The sequence below is a fragment of the Polistes canadensis genome, unplaced genomic scaffold (assembly GCF_001313835.1).
Source record: "Polistes canadensis isolate GaletaPanama2010 unplaced genomic scaffold, ASM131383v1 scaffold_324, whole genome shotgun sequence".
NCBI lineage: Eukaryota > Metazoa > Arthropoda > Insecta > Hymenoptera > Vespidae > Polistes > Polistes canadensis.
The window spans coordinates 45,124-63,182 of NW_014569871.1; the positions used below are offsets into that span (position 1 = coordinate 45,124).

Here is an 18,059-nt window from a genome sequence, read left to right on the forward strand (position 1 = left end):
CTCTCTCTCTCTCTCTCTCTCTCTCTCTCTCTCTCTCTCTCTCTCTCTCTCTCTCTCTCTCTCTTTCTCTCGCGTCTGGCTCGATCGAGTCTAATTATAACGATCTAGCTTCGAGAGAGGTTTGTCGACACACGGACGAACGGTTCGTTGATTGCGTTTTCCATTCGAGAAATGAATCGATTTTCGTTTGCAAATTTTCGGAACGAATTATTCTCGATAATCGAATAGTTTAGAAATACTAACGCGAAAATAGTGAAAGAGAGGGATCGAAGATAGATATATATATATAAGGAATATTTTTGATCAAGTACGAAAGGGGAAAAGTTGCGGCGGGGTGGTACTTCTTCGAGAAGGAGGAGGAGGAGGAGGAGGAGGAGGAAAATATCCACGTGCCTGTCGAACAACTCCTAATCGTTCTGCTTCAACGAAGGAACAACGCCACGTGCTCGATAATATACGTAACGATCTACGTTAAAAAAGTGAGTAATTAATATACATGCGAGTTAAAGATGCTACTACGTTTTCATTTCTAACAATTGTTAGCGTAACCTAAGATGCGTTTATAAAAAACGTAATCCATCTGTTTCCCACGCGGGTGAGTTTCTTTAGAAAAAAAGAAAAGAAAACAAATATACATACCGAGTTACAATGGGCGAGTTCGCGTAAACGAGAGTTTTTAACTTGTAAACATCGTTACTACTCGTTCAGATCGTTTCCAGGGTAGAGGGAGGGAAGAGTGGGAGGTAATCGTGACAAGGAAGATTGCTTTGGACTTTGAAGACGCGATCTGCATGTAAGAGGAAAGAAACATGAATGGCTTTCACACAGTTTCAAAGGCGTTAAATAATTAATTAATCGTTCGCGTTCGCGTCGCATAGTTTGGGTACACGTTTCTTTCCCGCGCCTCTTTTTTTGTTGTTTTCCTTTAATCTTTGATGACTATGGATGCATATATGCGTTTGATAAAAGTTGCCAGTGTGGACTATCGATGCATATACGCGTTTGCCAATATGAATGTAAAATAATGTAACATATTGATTATTGTTTTGAATCTTGTCATATAAACATTATATTCTAAGAAACAAAAATTGTAATTATTAAATATAATTTAGGATAACATATGACACACACACACACACACACACACAGTCCTAAAAAAAGAAGAAGAAAAAGTATAATTTATAATATCAATTAACGAAAACAGAGAGTCGTACTAATAATAAATTATTCCGTCCCTACAAAATACTTCAGCTAAGAGTATTCAGCATTCAAAGGGTTAATCGTCGTAATTCAAACGTATTTTTGTTGCGAACAAATATAATTTCGCGTAAATCGTCAAAAATAAATAATTGCTGACGAGATCACGTAGTCCGTATACCATCTTCCAACTTTTTCGATAATTCTGCTGGATTATTTCGAAAGTTTTGGAAAAAGGAAACAACAATCAATAAACATCGGAAACGTATTTGACGAGTCAATAGGGTAGTACTAATGGTATCAGCAGCAGAACTTTGAACCCTGACCACTCAGGCGAATAAAAAAAAAAAAGGAAAAAAAAAGAAAAGAAAGATTTGTTTAAACGGTTTTAATCCTTCCGGTAGCCTACAAATCCGGACAATTTATATGGCATCGTTGAGTAAGGAAACGCAGCGAGCACGCCGTCTCCTCGACCGATTATCCGGGTTAAGCTCACGGTAGAATTCCAAGATTCGATTTATCACCCCGAAGTCGAAAGAGAAGCTCGAAAGAGAAGCTCGAAAGAGAAGCTCGAAGGAGTTGGCTCGTGTCCTCGACCGTCGTGTCGTATCGTGTCATGTCCGTTTGCGTTACCGAACCGACGATGACCTTCGCTAGTCAATTCCTTTTACTTATTATATTCTATGCAACCAACCAGAATTATTATATTTTTTCTTACTTTTATTTTTATTTGAAAATCGAAATAAAAGATAAGAAAAATAGAAAATTAATAGCCTCTTAACCATAGCCTCCCTGCCATGCTGTTTACGAAGATACATGTCATTTCTAGGCCACGTGTAGTACTGTTTTCGGTACACGTTAACAAGTTAAGTTAATTTAATTTTTTTTTTTGCCTGTTTTTTTTTCTTGTTTTTGAAACAGAATATATATTATAGTATAATTGAAATAAAATTTATGTACAAGAGTGAATAGGAAATAAAAAGTATGTCTTATATTTGACTTATATTTTCATGTAGCGATGAATTTTGTTAAAACAATCAATGCATAAGCAATTATTACAATTATTAAAGCAATTATTACAAAAGGTTGTCACCCTTTTTATGGTATTTAGCGCGTTTTCACTATTATAATTTACACATAACACAAAAATTGCTGTAAACATCATTAAGTCATCTGAAATGAAAAAAATTCAGCTTAGTGTTAAGTGTTAAGATGTTCCCTGTTACCTAGTTCAATGAATTTCGTTATTACGAATAAATTTATAGGGTCACCACGTTTGTAAGTAATCATCTCGCGTGTGCTGTAAGGTAAGAACGAAGCAGTAAGAAGACAAACGTTTCTCTCGTATATATATATAATATGTAACAAGCAAAGTTTGACGCGTGCTCGACTACCGAGGAAGAAGATCTCTTCATCTATTTTTCAGTGGATTGCCTTGTCGGAAGTATCACTCAACGGGTCCTCTTCCTATTGTGATAAAACACGAGAACGATGGGAAGGGATAGAACGAAACCACTACTACTACTACTATTACTACTAATACTAGTTTCTCTTTTCATTCGTGGCTTTGACTTTCGACGAGATAAACTTAACCATTCTAACCGTTCGCTATTTCACCCTTTTTTTTCCTTTCCATCAAGTGTAGAGGGGGATCAAGACTGTCTCATTCTGAATGGCCGTTTTTTTAAGATGGACGAGAGTAGACAAAAGCGAACGTTTTTATCTTTCCGTAGCACGCGTCGCGTTTATGTCAAAAATATAAAAGATAGATAGAGAGAGAGGGAATGCTAAACGAGAGATAAAAAAAACCGAAAAAGAACAGAAAAATGAAGCTTTCTCTCGTGGCCAATAATATCGGTTATCGCGTCTTTTAATCATTTCATTCGAGGTAACAGATGATGGGTCGTTAAAATTTCACTGTTCACCAGTTTTCGAGTAGCAAGCGATGGTTTTTAAATCGACCATTTAAAGGGCACCGTGCGTAAAGCTTCGAAGGGTCGAGGATTTAGACACGACTGCTGTTTTCTATCTCTCTCTCTCTCTCTCTCTCTCTCTCTCTCTCTCTCTCTCTCTCTCTCTCTCTTGTACGTTTAGGGACGCCGCTCTCGTTCTTCGATCTTTGTTTTTGAAGGAACAACTCGACGCCGACGTTGACAGCTGTCAACGGCGTCAAGACGTCGCGTGAAAAGAATTCTCGTGTTCATTCGTGCACCCTCGCGATCGGTAGAGAGAAAGAGAAATAGAGAGAGAATCGTAAGCTATTTGCCAATTTTATGCACACTTCGCGAATAATGATCGAAAGTGGAACACGTGACCACGACGTACATTGTTCGCCGACAATGGAATCGCATGTTTTGTCAGGCATAATAGAACGCGTGGCCTACGCGTTAATGAAAGGGTTGCACCTTCGAATACATCGACAGGAGCGTATATACGTTTACGCAAATACAGCGGTGCTCAGCGGTTTGTTTGCCTAGCAGCCCGTGCCCTAATCAATTTTAACCTTTTCTGCGTATTCGTCTTAACATTCCTTTATAGTTACTTTTCTGAGATGAATAAGTTCAATTCGACGATAGTTATTTTATGATCTTTAGAGATAACTATTCAACTTCTTCTTCTTTTTTTTTTTTCCATCCTTAGAACGTGTACTCTCGTACGATTTAGGTGTATCGAATAATTTTGGTTTTTATTTGATTTAAAAAAATATGTATGTAGCAATTATTTATCAATATAATAATATTATATTAATATACAATATATAATGCATCAATCGGTATGAGTACCTTCGAGTCAGCACACGCAAACGATCGTTAAAAATTGACGAGACTGTTAAATGTTCGAACGTGTACTTTTAAAAACGTCTTTAGAACAATAGTAGGTTTCGTTCGGATCTAGAGTAAAAGTGCCACTGTCATTTGTAAGTCGCAATTGTGCGAAACTTACGTATACGACAGTTCACTCTGTGTGCTCTCGGTTTTGAATAGAAGAAGACCAAAAGTACGATTGCACTTGGTGTCGTTCCCATTGAAAACTTTATTCTACGCTTTTGTACTTTTGCCTCTTGTGATATCCGGTTGATAAGGACCGACACTATACGCGTTTATTTTTCGAAAGCTTACTTCTAAATCGTTCATCAATCGAATAGCAAAGTTATTTCGTCAATGTTCCAAATAGTAATTGCGTTTCCATTTATTTTTCTATTTCAATTTGACTAATGGAGAAATGATAATATTGTCGCTGAAACCCATACAATTGTTTGCGTTTTTCGAAATTTTATTTGATTTCTCTGTTGTCGTTTGACGTTTCGATATGAATAACGGTAAATGATCGAATCGGTTAAATAACTTCCGTGTTAATACGTAAAACGGCAGGCAGCATACGATTATGCTACAATTTCGTTGGACATAGTAGTAGACGTTGAAAGCAATAAAAGATAGAATATCTGAAATACGAGAGAATCGTTGGTATCCGTAGAAATGCATTTCGTTGTGAGATAAGTGTTAAGTATTTCCGTGAAAGAGTCAGTCAGCAGGTTGGCTTTAACTGGAACTAAATTTAGAAATTGCAAACTTTTCTTCCCTCTTCGTTTTAATCTTGGTCGAGTAGGTATTCAACTCGAGGAAGATTCAACAGACTCAATTTAATCTCAGCGAGATGATTAAGGCCACGTTGATGGATATACGGTACTACAACGCTCGAAATTATATTCATCGAAGTCTCGAGACAAGACAATGGAGGTTCCTGACCGCTGTACGGCCTCGGAACGTAGCTAATTTCGTGTGTAAATAGCTCCTAATTTCGAAACCGGAAGGACGTATCTGCGGAACGGTGTTTGTTTGCTTGCTTGCTTGCCTTTGCTAGCGTGCCTTCCATGATATTTCTCGAGAAATAATGCTAGCCCGACGTCTCGAAAATATAAAAGATCGAAAAACCGCTAGAACCAATCGTCTCTCTCTCTCTCTTGCTAACAGAATCTACTGTTTGCATCCAAGATTTGCCTACTTTGTTAAATCCCAGGGGCGGTACATACAAATATTTGCTCGCTCCTGTTTCCCTGCGAGGAAAAAGGGTCGAACATATTCGTAACTCCCCCGACATTCTTTCGACAAACTTACCTACTTTACGATAGACGAATGTTATTTTTCCTCGTAACATTGATTAATTAATCGATTAATTAATCGATTAACAATAAAAATAATCACCAACGGCATAATATCATATGACGTAAAGACTTTTATTTTCTACGCGAACAGCGAGACTGGCTAAACGGTCTTTTAGCAGGTCTCTGATAGATCACCGGCTATGCCTAGATTTAATTTTAAACGTCTCGCTCGGCAGACGTCACGACTAAACTGGAAGCTTTAGCCATCGTTGAGATTCCAAGCCGATTTGCTTCCCCAGCGGTCCATCTCTCTCTCTCTCTCTCTCTTCTGTCTTGGTTATGCGAACGAAACCGCCAGATGATCGTCGTAGATTGCATTACAATGCGAGCAACTTGGTTAATCGCTAAAACGTTTCATCTCCCTTTTATTTTTCCTTTTGATTGGATGTGTCTATACACACACAAACATAAACACATAACACTAACCCAGAATAATCTCATTCAACTGTCGATCGTTCTGTGCGTTTTATCTCACTCCCTCTTCGTGTTGTCAAATTTGATCTTTACCGTTGTCTAAAAAGTTGCACTTTGAAAAAAATAGAAGATGCCCTTGGTATTCAAGGTTCGAGGTTAGAGTGTTAAGTAACATTTCTATTTTCCCTTTGGGATGCGAGACATTGGAACAGACATCGAAGAGGACTTGAATTGATCGGAAGGAAGGGTCGGACGATTGGTTTTGTCAAACATCCCTAGAAATGCAAGACGACTAAAATTTACGAAGGGTGGATAATCTCCTTTTTCTTTAGTTCGCAAACGATACCATCGAAAGATCGTTTACGAAACCCTGGTGCAATGGATATCCCTGTCTCGTATTAAATGAGGAAGAAGAAACTTCCTTTCTAACGATTAATACTCGATTCGCCGTTAAATGTTATATATATATATATATATATATATATCTCGATAAATAATATTATTCTACATGCAAATATATATAATGTAATATAATTGCAGCCTTGATATACTATGCTAATGACAATCTTATTTTTACAAGGATTAAAGAATCCCACGAGAAAAAGATATTTCGACATTTTTTTACATGATCAGGCGTTATCTGAAAGATAGATACATAAATAGATAGGTAGGTAGCGAGAGAAAAAGAAAGAGACAGAGAGAGAGAGAGAGAGAGGCAACGAATTAGATAAGCATCCGTCGTGTATAGGAACGACTTTAAAAGCAAGAATCGTTGTGGCGAGAGACTCTCGATTAACTTATCAAGAAACTGCAATAGCAAGACAGGAACGGAACCAGGTGAGGTGGGGGCAAACCCGAGTCGTTTATTCGTAGAGTACCTACGCGTGGCCACGTGGACGGTTGTTTTGTTCTTTCATTTCCAAGCAGGCTCTCGCGTGCACGCGAACTTGTAACAGGATCGAGTTTAAATATCGGCAGGTAAATGGCGAGAGACAGAAGACGACGTTTCTTTATCGATGAACTTAGGAGAATGGAAAGAAGAAGAAGAAGAAAGAGACAGAGAGAGAGAGAGAGAGAGAGAGAGAGAGAGAGAGAGAGAGAGAGAAAGCATTGGTCGACGCGATTACCAGTTACAACTGTCCAGACGTGAAGAAGAAGAAGAAGAAGAAGAGATGGAAGAAGAAGAAGATTGGTAGATGAAACTAGGCACGTGCCGACTTTGTTCAAAAGTTATTCTTAGCTTGGACTTGGACGCGCTACCGCCTGCCTACCTGAGCTTCCTTTTGGAAATGGAACAAAAGGCGTGTTACCGGCTATGCCGAGCTTACTAAAGACGAGAGCTACATATTTGAACAATTACGCAAAGAGAAAGAGAAAAAAAGGGGGACTTATTATTCTCGTCTTTATTTTCCACATTTCTTAGTCGACCTAATATGCTTTTCATATTTTTAAATGATTTTTTTATATATTATTATTGCTATTATTAAAATTATTTTGGACGATATCACGTAAGTAAAAAGAGAGAGGGGATAAGGAAGAGGGTTCCCCATTCCATCCATACGGTGAAAGCCCAAAATGGTCTCCCGAGCACGCCTCGTAATACAGGATCGTGACTTATACCGAGTTCTGGTCATTACTCGGCAACTTCGTAACTAGAATGCATCGTGCATCTCTTGGGGGATTACAGACTAAATGTACCTTGAACATCGAATCCTTTATTTCTACTTTGATTCATCATTTTTCGGCCAATTTATTGCCAAAACGTTTCGGACATACAAAGAAAGTGAAAGAAATGAAAATTTTCCGATCTTTTATTGTACTCTCCAGTTGTCTCTTTTTCCTAACGATATTCGACAGGAGGAAAATGTGATTTTCACAAGTATAAGTAGATCCGAGAGAGAGAGAGAGAGAGAGAGAGAGAATTCGAAAGATTCGTAAAAGGTATTACGAAGATCGGAGGTATTAACGAGCTTCCGGCATATTTTCCAAAACTTTCTTAACGCGAAACCATAAGTCATCTCTTAGCCACGCCTCCCTTCCTCTCACTTCCCTCCCTCACTCTCTCTCTCTCTCTCTCTGCAAAAGATAAGCAAAAGGAGGAAGAAGAAGAGGCGAAGAAGTATAGTAGCCGGTGAAACGTCGGAAACAAATCGGCCGGTTGGTTTGGACGGCCGCAGCTGTATACAGATATTCATAGCCACTTGACCCGAATGCCAAGAGAACCTTTCCTATCGCTGAGAGGATAGATCTACTCGGAGGGATAGGGTGGGCTACGATAGGGTAGGGGAGTGGAGGGGAGGGGGTTTCTTAGCCCAATAAAACGTGAAATATGGGGTGTAAGCTTGGGAATGCACCACCTATTTCTATATTTCTCTATATAACAGATATTTTCTCTTAGGTTTTCTTGCATCGAAAGGAAAAAAGGAGAACACGGGAAAGAAAGGTGGTAGGAGGGGGAGGGAGGGAGCGGGGATTGGGTGGGGTGGCAGGAGGAGGAAGCTGCACGAGCCGATGATTTTGACGAATGGAAAATGGTTGGTTGCTGTCGACAATATACACGGAAGAAAAAAAACATTTCTTCGTATCTAAGGGAAATAGATAGATAGATAGATAGAAAAAACGATGAAAGCAACGACGACGCGAGTTTACGAAGGAAATAGAGTGTGTGATATATTCGAGAAACTGTAAGGGCGGTTTGTGTTCCGTTCCATTTTTTTCATGGATTTTTTGTTTCATTTGACTGAAAATACAGTCAGCACGTACATTCTCTCCGATGCATTAACGATCAACCGTCGTTGGTTTGTTAAGAAGGTAATTAACGTCGTGGATTAATACAGCAAACATTTTCTCCCCATCTGAACATTCTGTAACATTAAAAGTGTTCCCTCTTTTCCCCCATCTGGTATCTAACCGAAATTCAGCGATCGAGAAGCCTAGAAACGAGGGAGAATGAAGGAGGAGGATGGCGGATGGCGGGTGGGGGGAGGGAGGGAAATCGGGAAAGGACAACCGTGGGAGAGACGTCGATTTTTGTTGGCTCAGCATTTTTTTTTGTATTACACAGGCACACAGACCCCCAGCCCTCCCCCCTCCCACGAGCCTCTTTCGCTAATGAAATCCGTTCTTGGAAGTTCTCGTCGTAAAAGTCGATAAAGAAGCTCGATGAGAAGAAGAAGGAAGAAGAAGAAGGAAGAAGAAGAAGCATTCGGAGAATGAAAAATATCGAGGAAGAAGACGAACGGACGACCACCGTTTACCGATATTAACCACCACTCGATTTCTACCTATACCTTCTAGTATTATTATTAATCGTTCAAAGATCGCCTATGTTATATCTTTCTCCTTAACTTTAACCTAATTTTTTCGTCTTGTTTTTTGATAAAAAAAAGGAAAACGAAAAGAAAAAAAGAAGGTCAAAGCTAAAAGAACGAACGGAATATCACCCTCCGTGATATCGTTTTATTTCTTTATTCATCTGTTATTATTACTTTAATGCTATTAGTCTGACTATCCAACGACGTAATGTTGCCAACTATGTAACGTAATCGGAATAGCCGAGGGTCATAATACTCGAGGAGAGTCTGCATAATATCGACTTAATTAATCCGAGCGCGTTATATGGGCAAGGGGAGGGGGGAGAGAGAGAGAGAGACCGACCGACCGACGGCCGACTTAATCGCGATTTAAATGAAACCGCGAGACAGAATTACGGACGCAGTGTTTGTCTTTCTGAAAAGCGTCAACTGTCTCTCTCTCTCTCTCTCTCTCTCTCTCTCTCTCTCTCTCTCTCTCTCTCTCTCTCTGTAATTGCGAGAGTAGTAACGATTATTGAGCGTTTTATAATTGCTAAACTAACGATTCGGTCGGAGCTCATCAACGGAGATAAAAACGACGATGAACGAATTCTGAAAGAGGGAGGAGGAGTTTGCGTGCGTGTTTGTATCAGAGAGAGAAAGTAAATGCACACGGCAGGCGAGCAAACGGAACACGGCACGAGAGAGCAAATACAATCGTGAGTCTGTCCTGTTCTGCAATTCCATCGTAATTTCGCATAATTGCCTGGCGTGAATCAGTCTGGACGACGAAGAAGAAGAAGAAGAAGAAGAAGAAGAAGAAGAAGAAGAAGAAGACAACGACGACAAAGACAAAGCCAAAGACAAAGGCAAAGGCAAAGACGATGCAATCGTAATGGGTACAACGCATAGGGTTAGAGGGATAAGAAAATTTACGAATACGATATATGCTTACCTCCCTCTTTCCCATCTCTCCCTCCACCAATTTTTCGTTCTCTTATTAGACGGTAGAACAGTATTGTATCCGACGAGTTTTTACGATTATTATCCTAAGGTTCGTTTCGTTCGAAACGGTTGCTATTTAAATGAAATGCCAGACGAAGTAAGCGCGCTTATCTTATTGCTCTCTTTTATTCGAGCTAATATCGAAATAATCGAAAGTAATGTTAAAAACTCTTCTCTTTCGGTGCGTTTAAATAACTATGAAGCTTTCTCGCAATGTTATTGTAATCTCTCTCTGGTTTCTGGCGGTGAATGCTGCGCATGGACCGAATGAGAGAGTTAGAGAGAGAATATCTGGCGTTTACATCACGGCCGATATATCGCACGCTTTACATGCAGAGACAAGCGCTTCTCGTCTACATGGAGTAAAAAAAAAAAAAAAAGAGAGAAAGAGAAAAAAAGGAAAAGAAAAAAGAATGAGAGTGCCGAGAGTTATCTCCTACTAACCTATCGTACATAGCAGCAGTACATACATATACACTTTGCAATCTCTCGACCTGATTATTTTTACGTAATAAGAGCGTTTCTACGTTTAACGAACCCTCTTAAGATTTAAATATACAGACGCCACACACATATCTTCACACATAGATAAGTATCCGTTACATATACTCTATTCCAAATTTATGATTTTCATAGTCGGCGTCTATGAAGATCTCGTTCTCGAAATATACGTTTTATTCTAGCGTTTTGCTAACTCTAGTTGCTTTAAACACCGGATAGAAGAGAATGAAACGTTTTAAACAACAATGACGTAACATTGTAACGAGTTTGTTGACTCCTACCTAAGTATATATGTATATATACGTATGCATACGTGCTTGAAATAAATCGATACTGACTAATGACAAATTATAAATTGCAAGTTTCATTGAAAAAAAATAACGCGGATAAGTTTCTGAAATTGAATTTCTTTCGAAATTGTTTTAACGAGAGAGGGATCGACTCATTCTCTCTCTCTCTTTTTCTCTTTTTTTTTTTAGTAGAGTCCTCCCGAAAATCAGATTAAAACGCGAATAGAGAGAAATCGTTTTATCCTTTATTCGCGCGTGAAAGCGAATATTTATCGTTAAAATCGATAATAATTACATAAAGGTACATTTAACAAGCGTACACGACTTAAAACTCTGACGCGTTTCTTCTCTTTGCTTTTTGCCGGGAGCAAATATCTCTTATTAAATCTCTGTTGAAAATTGTTATTAAGCGATCATTCCAGCCATATATTTAATGTTTTCTTAGGGTTAATGACTAAGGAAAACAATACGTTTATCAAGGTATCTCTATATTCGTTCGCAAGCTAATGTACACATACTCGTGTATATATGCTGTGTGTGTCTATCTATTTAGGTATTAACTGTTTGACAGGGGATCTGTAACGTTATACCTTCTGCTTTGAAAAAGGAATCTCTGAACGACTAACGCGATAACATCCAACCATATTTACACTCATTTCCAGACCAAAGTATACCTACCTAGAAGTATAGATAACGCGTAGCGAGTTAGAATCAGCTGTTTGTAATTTCCTTTAGAATCGATCGACCTTGTCAGAATTCCCTAGCGTTTGCAGATATTGATTTTGCTACTACGTTTTGCCGGGTCGTCGGCGGAGCTCTGGAAAACCTCTTGCAACGTAGAAAGATAAATCCCAGGAGTGGAAAGGAAGACAAGCAGGAAGGGGGAAACGGGCTAGTAGCTAGGGGTAGAAGGAAAAGGAAAGTTGGCGGATGATGCGGGAAAAGAGAAAACGTGAGAAATCGCATCTGAGATAGACCTCCCCCACAGCTTATCTACCATCTTGTCGGTTATTGAAAATCGGATCTTTCTGATGTCGCGTGTCGTGCACGTATCTCATCATCCCGTATCATCGAAAAATAAAATTCTACGCGAGTGAAAAGTACGAAAGATGTAAACGCCGAGGAAAAATGTGCTCTCTTAATAAATACAGGTCCCCCCCCCTCTTCCCCAACATATGCGCGTTATCTCATCCGAAGAAATCTGCTTGAATAACGAACGAGTAAATGTTTCGTATCTGGGATTTGAAAAGATTTGCCGCGTTACTACGTTTACTAAGCAAACGAACGTTTTCGCTCGGCAGTATACCACGGAAGCAAAGGGAAATTTTGTCAGAGTAGACCAAACCAGTCTCTCGTAAATCACGAAAGGCGTGAACGGTACGACAGGCCGAACGACTGTTAGCATAATTCAACGGATACCCGTACGCGTTATCGTCGAGAGAGAACTCGGCATATACATACGTTATATCATATGATCGGACAAAGTTCGTTGGTTTGAAGTTTCGTTCGAAGACGTAAATAAAACAACGTAGACCGGCGTGTGGAACGATTTAGATAAACCCTATTTTCAAACTTAAACCGATAATGTCTCGGGCCACGAGGCGTTACTATTGCTATGCTAACTTTACAAGGAAAGTAGGAAATTATATCGCGAAACATCGAACGAGTGGTCTTCACTCGTAATCGGTCGAATCATCGGGGAGGGGGGGGGGGGGTTTAGTTTTTTCCTTTTATTTCTTGCCTATAAATAATTCCTAACATTTATTTTTTTCTTTCTATAGATAGGCAAATGAGAACAAGATAGAATTTAGGAGAGAGTGTTACGATAATAGCAACAGACAACTGGGAGAGTCCTTTTTTACTCGCTATCGGTCTGGACTGTGTTCTACGAAAAGGAAGATAATACGAATGGCCGAGCATACTAGTAGTCTTCTAAGCACCTAGCATAGGCTTTCTAATAATTTCTATTTTCGGTGGATGGAAAAGAGAGAGCTACGGGATGATGTTCGAGGTATTTCTCTACGATATAGAGAGTTGGGGAAAGAGATACAAAGAGTGAGAGAATGTCTGATAAAAGTATCCACCTAAGAAAAGATTTTTCTTTCCGAAGGAAGAATAGAAGAAAGTTCCTTTGAGCGAAAGGGATCTTTTTTTTTCTTCAAAGATGACTGATCCTTTTAAAAAAAAAAGCTCTCGCAAAGTACAAATGTAAATGGCGAGGAGTTCCTTCAAAGATCCTTGCATTTTCATTCCATTATATTATCAAGACAAAATAAAAAGAGAAATAAGAAAAAAAAAAAAAAAAGAAAATTGTAAAACATTTGAGAGAGATGATATTGAAATAGAATCTTTTGAAATTTTAGGTGACAACGGTACCGGACGAAGCCGAGGACAGCTTTAAAATGCCCAGAGCTTCCGTGGTACATATGACGTCGACTGCAACGAAACCGCAGCACATGTCGCAGGTACTAACGCGTTTATTCAATTTATACAAGAGATACGTGCATACATTCTAAGACTTTATGCAATCACAATGGAACGTCGCATAACCTACGGCTACTTGTTAAACTTTCCTTCCTCTCTTTCTACCTTTTAACATTCTCCAAGAGATTCTAACGCAAAAAGGGTTGCATAAATAAAGGTATACCTTTTACTTCAAACAATTTTTCTAAGTGGACAAACGAAGAGGAAAATTAGCTTGCATGGATTATTCGCGACTTTTCTCTTCTTATTCTTTTTCTTATTTCATTCTTTTCACACACACACACACACACACATGTTACAACGACCGATTGTAACTTTGCACGAAGTAGAAAGGGCACGAGTAGAGAGATAAGAATGAATCTTAGAAAAATGACAATACCATTTCTGGTTAGTTCGTTGAAAGATCTTGAAATTGTTGTTCCGCGTTATCTTACCCAAGATTGCTTTTTTCTTTTCTTCTATTTGAATCGCGTGGGTAAAATTTCGAAAGATCGCACGAGACCTTACGACTACGATCTTGTCCGTTGACATGGACTTGCGTAAGCAGGTCTACCACTGAATGGGATCTTTGCAGAGATCTATTATCGGAAAGTTAAATCGGTCGATCGTACTTTAACGTGATTCATCGACACACAGAGAGACCTAACGTAAGAACGTCGTGTATTTTCTCATATATTAGCGTCTCAAGTATCCTAGTTCCGATGAATTTATATCTCTCTCGAGAATCAAATTTTAAGTTGGAAAAAAAGCCTTGTTTAATGTAAGATCGAAGAGAGACAAATTTCATCGAAACTCTGCTCTCTTTAACTTTTTCCGTGGTGTATTTTGAAGAAGAGAGAGAATGAGTTTCATTTTAATCGCACGTTCGAGGATTTTTCGAATAATTCGAATGGGGTCCTACCTAGAGGGAAGCTTACTTTCTTGGCACTCGGCCATATTGATATGCAAATACGAGGAAGGGATAGCGGAGCTTAATTGAGTGGTTCGGCTTAAAATGCATATCGAGTAGCCTGGGCGTTCTTTTGTGAACGAAGGCCACGGACTGGTCGACGACTACCAACCATATCGTTTAGACTTTGTCTCACGTTGCTCGGTAATCTCTGAGGATGTATAAGAATTTGTAGAACCACCTCTTCCTGGACTCTTAGTTAATAAATTCAACGCCTCGACTACATGAGCGAATTTTTCTATTGATCGATATTTCCGGCTTGTCTATTTTATTATTTCTTCCATCGAAACAATATTATTTATATTTTTAAATATTATTATAAATTAATTATTGATGTAAATGTTACATAAAATGATCCATTATGCACGAACATTTGGTTAAGCTTAATATTACATATTGTACTATTACCAATATTTGACATATTTGTTAAACGATGACTTTGACGTGAGTTAATGCGTCTGTGAGTTAATAGCTTAGCTATTAGCTTAGTTGGATTTGATCTAAGAACATCCTTGCACTTGGAAAGTGCACCGAGAGAGTGCACCGAGGAGTGCATTGGCTCGACTCCATGGAAAACGAGCTTTTAACGTTCAGCTGTGCAGCATAAGAAGAAACGACTGGCGACGCACGGTCAGAGAGAAACGTATGAAACGAGGATTTGCTTTCTTCCACGGAAGAAGGAACCGAATGTCGGACGCATAACTTTTTGCCCAACGTTTTATCTACCACACGGAAAATCGTTTAACGTTCTTTCCAATTTTTTGTTCTGTTGCCTTTTAAAACGTTCGCCTAGGACTAACGACCCAACGATTTCTCGTTCCGGTTTCTCCCGTGCGAGAAAGCACGAGTATGCGAACACAACGCTTTTTTACATTTTTCTTCCCTCTCGAATCCTTTGTACGTACGTACGTGTTCTCGAAACTTTTTTCATGAAAATAACTCGAATAGGGAGAGAGAGAGAAAAGCAGCGAACGTGCTGGCTAGTAATTTTTTCTAACCAAGTTTCCGTGGCAATTCATAAAGTCAACGTCGATCGCACCTGTTATCAAAATTCTGTCAATATTTCACACCTCCTCTCGGAGTATAGTAGCACGCGCGCATAGAAGTCTACATGCATGTATACATACGCGTATGAGTGCATCGAAGCGTCGAACTCGAAAGGGATTTGAAAGTGTGCATCTTTTTCTTCGTGCCAGACAACACTCTTCTTTATCTTCCTTCTCCGTTTCCAAATGTTTTTTATCATTCGAATTCGACCACGCATAAAAGATGATTTATATTTCTTTTTCTATTTTTCGTTTTATTCCAGATAATATATAGATACGTAGGAATATTGCATTAAGAGAAACGAAAAATATACTTTGTTATTATACTTAATCGAAAGGGTCAGTACAAATAACAACCTACGCTGCATAAAATATATGATCGGACCTTGACCTAGAAAAAGAATCGGTTTTCAATTTGCATAAGAATAATCTAGATCGAGATTATTCTCTCTGGGAAGCAAGAACAATGTTACAACAATACGTATTACGATATATTTTTTCTTCCCCGACCGTACTCCAACCTTTACTTTCGAGCTTTGTAAGAACAATGATGCGTAGGCACGAATCGATCGTTAATCTTCTTATCGCTTATCGATCGCGTCCAAATCGTTAATAAATACGATCTTTCGATTCCTTCTCCGATTCCTTCTCCGATTCCTTCTCCGATTCCTTTCTATCTCTGAATAATAATATTATATCAAAATGTTAGAAATAATGTATATACGTTTGCACATGGGTTACTTAATAATTGTATATTATAAAAAGGAAGACTTGGTAAAGTACTTTCATTGCAATTCCGGAGTGTTGCATTTTCGAGTTATGGAACGAAAACTCTCGTAGGTGCATTTTATTTTCGTTCAAGTATTTTATTACGGTACGCTGGTGGTTCTTTCGTCTTAAAGTTATTCTCTATCTCTCTTTTATACTCGACTAAAGTATATATAATACTTGTAATATTATCACGCGCTAGACAGGAATATTTACAATTACGGTGCAAGAAAGAAATTACGCGAACGTCCATTATCCCGTTGAATAATCCGTGTTCATTTACGAGCTTCACATAAGGAATATGAATTGTGTACTTTTCAACTTTACGTAAGTGCTTAAATAAAAATACATTAGAGTGGTTTATTAAACGAAGATGAGACATCGAATAGCGAACGAATTACATCACACGATTTAGCTCGAAAGGGCAAGGAGAGAAAGAGAGGGAGAGAGAGAGAGAGAGAGAGAGAGAGAGAGAGAGAGAGAGAGAGAGAGAGAAGCTATCGTTGCGAATCTGGCGAGAAGAGGAGAAAGGTTAGTCGAGGGTCTAAGGTCGTGCATGCAACTCGATCCGGTTATTATCACCTGTTCCACTCTAACGCGAGAAATCCAAACAGATTTTCGAGAGCCCGGTGTTCTCATCTCGTTGCACTGTCTTCCAATGATAAAAGGGGATACCATTAATATATAAAAGAGACTTTAACTCGTAGTACTTTAAAGAAAAATTTCTCGGCGAACGTGGTGCAAAGTGCATTTTGGTCGTGTCCTACGTAACTGCATAAGCACGAAGTCCACGGCAAATGTTTAGTATTCCTTGGGAGAATTCGCGAGCTTGGATTTCAATTTGCGGCCAGCAATTTGTCCGGAGCCGGTTGTAATTCCCAGCAATACAAATTCACCTACGTAGATAGATAGAAAGTGTATTTTTCCTTCCTATAAATAGTTATGCATCATTTTCAAGAATATTTACATTGTTAACGCGGCTTTGAATAAAAATGAGCCCTTTGACTTCGATTTCTACATTGCGAAGCATTTCGACGACAAACGAAAGGACTAGCTTGTTCCGAGTTTCTTCGTTAGAAATGTCTAAAGCAACCAATCCTTCTCTCTTCTTCGATGACGTTGCTTTATTATACAATCCGAAGGAAGGAGAAGATTAACAAGTACGACGTCGCATTGCAAAGGGCATTGGGAAGGAACGTATCAAGTATATGCGTCGTCGTCGAGTAATTGTCTACGCCGAAGAATGACTCTGCATCCATTGTTACTATCTACGCCCCTGATTAATACGAATTGACTAAGCCTCGGAGATACAGGGAATAAGTAAATCGAGTTTAAAAAGAGGAATAGTAGAGACGCGTATAAGCGACAACGCAAGTTGCATGCGTCCTTTATGCGTCAGGGTTGTGCGTCAGGGTTGTGCGTCGTTTATGCGTCGTTATACGTCGTTATACGCGTTGCACCAGTCCTCCGTTGTGAATAGCAACGACGATCGAATTTCCATTGGGAAAGAAAACGTAGTACGTGAAACGATTACACACTCACTCCATTTTATTTATATTCTTTCTTTTTTTTTCCACGGCTATTAATAGCTTCGTCATTTTCTGTCTGGAAGGTTTTGGCGACCCTGGCTCTTTCCATGGGAACGTTGTCCTCTGGCTTGGCAAAAGGCTACACCTCGCCTGCATTGGATTCAATCTTGGATAAACAACCGCCTACTCTCTATCAATCCTCTAACAACGATACGTGGTAAGTCAGTCGCTAGTTAATGTAAAATTCATTAACGAACGTGTCTCGTTCCTTGCGGAACATTTTCTTCGAGTCTAATTATTACTCTTATCCCTACCACCAAAGAAGCACTTCTTGCCACCAGTTAGAATGGGCCAACCGGTCGGAGTCGTTCATTCAAATATTTTTTCAAGGGGCATTATCATAAGAATGCGACACAGATTT

At 39.1% G+C, this 18,059-nt stretch overlaps 2 protein-coding genes across 4 annotated transcripts in view; one reads left to right on the forward strand and one right to left on the reverse strand.

Moving 5' to 3' along the window:
* Positions 1 to 18,059, reverse strand: part of LOC106791600 (mediator of RNA polymerase II transcription subunit 20) — a 73,010-nt gene that overhangs the window by 44,381 nt on the left and 10,570 nt on the right. Inside the window, exon 1 of one of the 3 annotated variants that reach the window (XM_014757344.1) lies at positions 5,313 to 5,556. The exons of the other annotated variants lie outside the window; for them this stretch is intronic. Coding sequence (XP_014612830.1) covers positions 5,313 to 5,352 — 40 coding nt within the window. The 5' untranslated portion in view covers positions 5,353 to 5,556. Of the gene's footprint in view, positions 1 to 5,312; positions 5,557 to 18,059 lie in introns of those variants that run through there. 3 annotated transcript variants of the gene reach the window in all.
* LOC106791599 (facilitated trehalose transporter Tret1-2 homolog) overlaps positions 1 to 18,059 on the forward strand; it is a 62,032-nt gene that overhangs the window by 35,190 nt on the left and 8,783 nt on the right. Inside the window, exons 3-4 of the mRNA XM_014757341.1 lie at positions 13,226 to 13,327; positions 17,722 to 17,855. Coding sequence (XP_014612827.1) covers positions 13,226 to 13,327; positions 17,722 to 17,855 — 236 coding nt within the window. The remainder of the gene's footprint in view (positions 1 to 13,225; positions 13,328 to 17,721; positions 17,856 to 18,059) is intronic.